Below are 6,710 nucleotides of genomic sequence, written 5' to 3'. Positions count from 1 at the left end.
TTATCAATCACACTCTTCTCACCCTCTAGAAGTAGTCTGAATGTACTAGGTAAATCCCAGAAGATCGTGTAATTCATGACAGGCAACCGTAAGGCATGTCACGAGCGCCCATTCGCAGAATAGAGTGGGTTATTTATGTATTTTTTTCGTATATCGTTGTATGTCGAATTCATTGTGGTAGTTGAAATGGTTTTGTTTTAATATCATTCCAAATTTATCGAATCATTGTTAAAATTAGCATTAATCTTTGTGTTTGTGATTCATACTTTTTGTAAGCTACGAAGTCGTCAGAACGAGCTCGCAGCCGGGAAGGACCTGAACGAGATCTGGGACAACGTGTGGACGAATACGCTGCCGTGTTAGACCTAGACGAGGACTACGGGAAAGTCTAGACAAATCCGAATTCGAGGAGGACCTGTGCGAGACCTTCGAGGACGGTTTATTTCACCAAGGACCAAGAAGAAACAGAAGAAGAGGACGACAAGGACGAGCACGTGTGTCTTCTACATTAGTTCCATGTCAGGTCAGAGCTATAGTCCCGGCTGGGCCCTAGGTGACGATTATAGCTGACCCTGTTTGACCCGCCAGAAGTTACTGAGTCAAGATCACCACCAACCTCTGCCCCCTCCCCAGATCATCGCACTGTCTCCTTTATTCGTGTGGACTAAAGCGGTGCCAAACTATAAACTATTGTACAAGTCCAACGTAGTAGACACCTACAGCCTCTTACACACACACACGAAGAGAGAGAGAGAGAGAGAGAGAGAGAGAGAGAGAGAGAGAGAGAGAGAGAGAGAGAGAGAGAGAGAGAGAGAGAGAATAGGAGAGGGAGGGAGGGGGAGAGAGAGAGAGAGAGAGAATAGGAGAGGGAGGGAGAGAGAGAGAGAAAAAAAAATCGGAAATCGATAAAAAGGAGATAAAGCACTTCAGTAAATGTATGGCATCGCATGGACAGGCATACCTAATTCGAGAAAATACCGGAAAGTAATAGAAACATGAACATGCTACTTCATAATTAATGAAACAAGGATGCTGTTGTGCAACCCTTAGTTCTCAGCACAATAAATCACTCTGCAAATACATGAAGTTCTACAAAGACGTACGAACTTTTAATGCATGACTTGTATTATTCAATGTAAAAAAACTGGCAACACGTGCAAACTAAAATGGTAGAAAATCAAACAAAAATATACGGTATATTTCTTGAATCGTATATTCCTTAATTGTAAATCATAAATTCCTTTAAGGAAATTTTACTCACTGGTTATTATCTCTCTAACAACAGGCGGTAATACTGGTATTCAAACAAGACAAGGCAATCTGATTACTTTCAAAACAAAATTTGAACATATCTATTGCATTATTAATAACACCATGCCTTTGTTGCAGTTCTCTTATTACAGCAGTCTCTTCATCTGCTGTGTGTTCCTCTAATTTTCTTTCCAGCACTTACCTGTTCTGAGTCAAGGCGTGGTGCGGGGAGTGGGCCGGGGGCCGAGGGGAGGTGGCGCTGCCCTGGCCCCCCTGGCACCCCTGCTGGCGCTCGTACTCGGCACACAGCGTCAGGATCTCCTCCAGGCGCGCTCGCTCGGCCGCTGCCGCCTCCTGCTCCCTCATGCGGTCTTCCACTGCCTGAGGGGGACACGCACGGAGGACAATTAAAATTTCCTAAATATACATGAAATAGGTAGATAAAGAAGCAAATAATGATGATGATGATAGAGATGATAATTATATAGAAGATAGTGATAATGCTGCAGTGAGGGCTGAGCTGCAACTGCAGCAACTGATGCTGAAGCTGGTGCAGAAGATGATGCAGCATATGGTGCTGAAACTGTTGCTGGTGCTCGAGTTGACGGAGCTTGAACTCCCGTTGGTGCTGGGACTGTGGCCGGTGCCATGGCTTCCTTTGCAGGACCATCACTGTTGACCTCTGCAGGTGTGGGAATTCCCCCACATCATCACAGCGCGGGGCTTGGGGGGACTTTTGTGGGAGGAGGGTTGTCTTTTTTTTTACTATTTGTTTTCCTGTCATTTGGGTAGGGGCATTTTTTTCCCTCGGAAATCTTTTCTGCACATTATGAACTTCCGTGTGAAAGAGCGCAGTACCGGCATCGCGGTGCGTCTCGTGGCCCCCTCGGAGCAATTAGAGCAAAACGGAGTCAGTGATTTGTAGACGCCACACCTAAAGGTTGAAATGCCCTGAACCATTTTATTAGTTTGGGGAATATCCCTCCCCCTCATACCTTATGATGACTCATCATTTCATTAACCTTCATGTGCCTCGCTTGAATGATACGTTCATTGTATGCAGTCATCTCTCCTGTTTCGATTTCCCTTGGGACATCGATCACAATGACGTTCGTACATTTTCACTTCCCAAAAACCTTGGCCTTGGCACTTCACCACATTGTAGTAGTTATTTGAGCAAGAATTTGTTCGTTCTTGCATATGACATACGTTATTTCTGGATCAATAAACAGAAAAGCCATGTGTTTCTTATCTCAAAGTAATTCCACTGTCCTCAGCCGACTCCAACAGGTCTACAGCCGTGGCACTGACGAAGTGACCTTAGAACATGCTAATTCCACCCTTATTGCTTGTAAACAATTACCATGCTGTTATTCTGATGTCTTTGTGTACAATTATGTCTTGTTTATCTCAAAATGTTCGTTAGAAAATGCTTATTCTGAATCACTATATATGTTATCGTTATCATTATCGATATTCAAATGTCTTTATGTTTCATGAATACTCAGCATTTCTGCCTCCTTGTCAGGTAAACACCATAACTCCCTTCTTACATACAACTGTATATAAGGTACTTTTGTTCCTTCACTACGAAACCACCATGTGACCATATATATCGGAATTTGTGTTCACATTCAAATTCTTTCATGTTTTCCACTATGAAATGTTATAAAATGATGTTTGCTCATTGAAATTTCTGAGTAGTCCACTGAGACCGCTCGCGGAAGCGGGCCGGGTAGGACGCCGCTCCTCCCTGGGCGCCTCTGCCTTGCCTGTCCTCTGTACTCCAGGTACCATACTCCTGCGTTAATAAGAAACTAGAAGCTGCGACAACTTCGACTCTACACCTCAAGAACAAACAGCAGTACCATCACAGAGGAACACGAACTCACCACCCCAACATTACATCAGTACAATCCAAGGGGGATAATCCCCCCCCCCCCTGTCATTACACCACTGACAGGTCTGTGAATTCCTGATTGTCAAGGTATCAAAGACCCTTTAAGGACAGGTCACAAGGTGTGTGTGTGTGTGTGTGTGTGTGTGTGTGTGTGTGTGTGTGTGTGTGTGTGTGTGTGTGTGTGTGTGTGTGCGTGTGTGTGTGTGTGTGTGTGTTTGTGGGGAGGGAGGGAGGGAGGGAGGGAGAGAGAGGGAGGGAGGGAGGGAGAGAGGGAGGGAGAGAAGGAGGGAGGGAGGGAGAGAAGGAGAGAGAGAGAGAGAGAGAGAGAGAGAGAGAGAGAGAGAGAGAGAGAGAGAGAGAGAGAGAGAGAGAGAGAGAGAGAGAAGAGAGAGAGAGAGAGAGAGAGAAGAGAGAAGAGTGAGTGAGTGAGTGAGTGAGTGAGTGAGTGAGTGAGTGAGTGAGTGAGTGAGTGAGTGAGTGAGTGAGAGAGAAGGGGGGAGGGGGAGGGAGAGAGTGGGGGGGAGGGAGTAGAGGGGAGAGGGAGTAGAGGGGAGAGGGAGGGGAGAGGAGAGGGAGTGGAGGGGAGAAGGAGTAGAGGGGGTAGTGGGGGAGAGGGAGTAGGGGGGAAGGAGTGGGGGGAGAGGGAGTGGGAGGGAGAGGAAGAGTGAAAGAGAAAGAGAGGAGTGGAGGGGGGAAGGGGGGAGGAGGGAGGGAGGGAGGGAGGGAAAAAGGGAGAGGAAACCATACATACATACTTTAATGACCTCTCCCTTCTACTCACCCTCGACTTCCCACTCTACTGGTTATCGCCTGTGCCAACTTTGACCTGCGCCCAGAATGGAAGAACACTGACGAAGTGCTCCCGGAGAAAGCGATTCCGACCCTTACCGCCGATCATTTTATAAGTAGATGTAAACTTATATCTTGATTATACTCAAAATGTTTGTTAGAAAATCCTTAATTTGAATAACTCTGTTTGTAATCATTATTACTAGCGAAACTGTAGTTATCTAATGTTCACGATGTAATTATATTGACATATCCGGTTTCCCTGTCCAAACATGTGACCACAGGAACCGCCATAAGAACAGAGAATCTGCACCGACACTACCACTAAAGATTAATGTTTACAATTTTCTTATGTTTAGTGACATTTTCCTAACTATATCGTACAAAAAGGACCTGTAATCACATGAAAAAATCAGAGCAGAAGTCACTCAACATTGGCTCGGTCAACACCTTAACCTTATAGACGCTAGCCCCTCGCTGCTTGGACGTCTCTGCCAGGCCTGTCCTCTGTACTCTAGTTACCATACCCCTGTGTTAATAAACATAGAACCTGCAACAACTTTACAACTCCCAAGAGTCAACAAGCAGTGCTATCACAGAGGAACACGAACTCACCATATCATTACATTTGTGGCAGACCAGTGGAATACACACCCTGCTTTTCATTACATTGGTGACAGCGCACTGGGATAGCCTCCCCCTGGCATTATACATACATACATACATACATACATACATACATACATACATGCATACATACATACATACATACATACATACATACATACATATTTACATACATACATACAAACATACATAAAGACAGACAGTCATACATGCAGAAATTGAGAGAGAGGGAAAGGGAAAGGGAGAGGGAGAGGGAGAGAGAGGGAGAGAGAGGGGGAGAGAGAGGGAGAGAGAGAGAGAGAGAGAGAGAGAGAGAGAGGGAGGGAGGGAGGGAGGGAGGGAGAAATGAAAAGAGAGATACATATACAGATAAGAAGAGAAAGAGGGAGGGTAGGAGGGAGAGGGGAAGAGAGGGAGAGAGGGAGGGAAAGAGAGAGGTAGGGAGAGAGGGAGGGAGGGAGGGAGGGAGGGAGGGAGGGGAGAGAGAGAGAGAGAGAGAGAGAGGAGAGAGAGAGAGAGAGAGAGAGAGAGAGAGAGGGAGAGAGAGAGGGAGAGAAAGAGAGAGGGAGGGAGGGAGAAGGAGAGAGGGAGGGAGAAGGAGAGAGGGAGGGAGAAAGAAGGGGAGGGAGAAAGGGAGAGGGAGAGAGAAAGAGAGGAGGAGGGAGACAGAATATAATAGTATTGCATCCTAAGTGGGAAAGTATTAGATTGGAGTATCGAAGAAATAGCGGAAATTCGTGAGTATAATTCTCATGGCCTTCCTCTGTAAAGAGAGTTGGAGAATACATACAGAGAAATACAGAGACAGAAGGAGGGAGGGAGTAGGGAAGGGAGGGAGTAGGGAAGGGAGGGAGTGAGAAAGAGAGGGAGAGGGAGAGGGAAGGGGAGAGGGAAGGGGAGAGGGAGGGAGGGAGGGATGGGGGGGAGAGAGAGAGAGAGAGAGAGAGAGAGAGAGAGAGAGAGAGAGAGAGAGAGAGAGAGAGAGAGAGAGAGAGAGAGAGAGAGAGAGAGAGAAGCACGCAAGCACACACGCACGCATGCAAGCACGCACGCACGTACGCACGCACACACACACACACACACTCACGTACACGCGCGCATACACGCACACGCACACGCACACGCACACGCACACGCACACGCACACGCACACGCACACGCACACGCACACTCACACTCACACTCACACTCACACTCACACTCACACTCACACACACACCACACACAAGCACACACACACAAACTACCTTGGTACATGTGAAACCGAGCAGCTTCCTCCTGACACGGGCCTCGCGCAGGATGTCCGTGAAGGACGCCACGAGGGACCTCCACATGACCTTGCTCTTGTCTACTTGTAATGACACTCGGAACCAAAACTTTCAACTCATAAGGTATTTAATGTACAAATTATTTCGATGTTGAAAGTGCATGCATCGCACTGCCTTTATGCTTTATCCCAAGACACCGAAAACGTCCAAGTACGGCACAGCATCAGCTCCGTAAATCTTGTAGAAGCTACGTCTTGTCTCCCGCTCCTTCGGTTTTATGTCCGTCTAAGGATTCCAGGCAATAACTGAAAGCCTGACGGAGAGAGGCTGCCTCGTCGCCTCGTTCGTGTTTGGCTCTGACGTCGGCTGCGGTAAGATTTCCAAACCCCACAGGCAAACTACCCGCCGACCTTTGTCATGCCGTAAATTTCTCCGTCATTCAATTTCAAATTATGACTATTGTTCGTAAACTGTTGTACACCTGTCTATCTACTTGAAGAACACCAGAAACAATAAAACCATTTCGCTCTGAAAATATATCTACGTGGAGACTTTCACCGTTTTAAATGTACATTTCTGTTAATCATTAGTATGGTTATACAGTAAACTCTAGGGAGAACATCACACAACATAAACGCTTGTGGATCTAATTGAAAAGAAAAGAAAAGAAAAATAAAAAAAGAAGAAAAAAAAATATATATATACATTATATATATATATATATATATAGATAGATAGATAGATAGATAGATAGATAGATAGATAGATAGATAGATAGATAGATAATAAATATATATATATATATATATATATATATATATATATATATATATATATATGACACTTATGGACGTAATAGAAAGTAAAATTGATAA

The 6,710-nt window shown here is 45.5% G+C and overlaps 1 protein-coding gene across 10 annotated transcripts in view; it reads right to left on the bottom strand.

The window, feature by feature from the left end:
- Window positions 1-1,434: 1,434 nt before the first annotated feature.
- The window catches only part of LOC119573154 (verprolin-like), a 122,606-nt gene continuing 117,330 nt past the window's right edge, over window positions 1,435-6,710 (bottom strand). For all 10 annotated transcript variants that reach the window (XM_037920221.1, XM_037920212.1, XM_037920218.1 and 7 more), the window contains one exon: window positions 1,435-1,632. In XM_037920221.1, coding sequence (XP_037776149.1) covers window positions 1,450-1,632 — 183 coding nt within the window. In that variant the 3' untranslated portion in view covers window positions 1,435-1,449. The remainder of the gene's footprint in view (window positions 1,633-6,710) is intronic.

Source organism: Penaeus monodon, chromosome 5 (genome assembly GCF_015228065.2).
Source record: "Penaeus monodon isolate SGIC_2016 chromosome 5, NSTDA_Pmon_1, whole genome shotgun sequence".
Classification (NCBI taxonomy): Eukaryota; Metazoa; Arthropoda; class Malacostraca; order Decapoda; family Penaeidae; genus Penaeus; species Penaeus monodon.
Note: the sequence above shows the minus strand (reverse complement) of the source record. Positions and strands in the feature narration are given on the sequence as shown.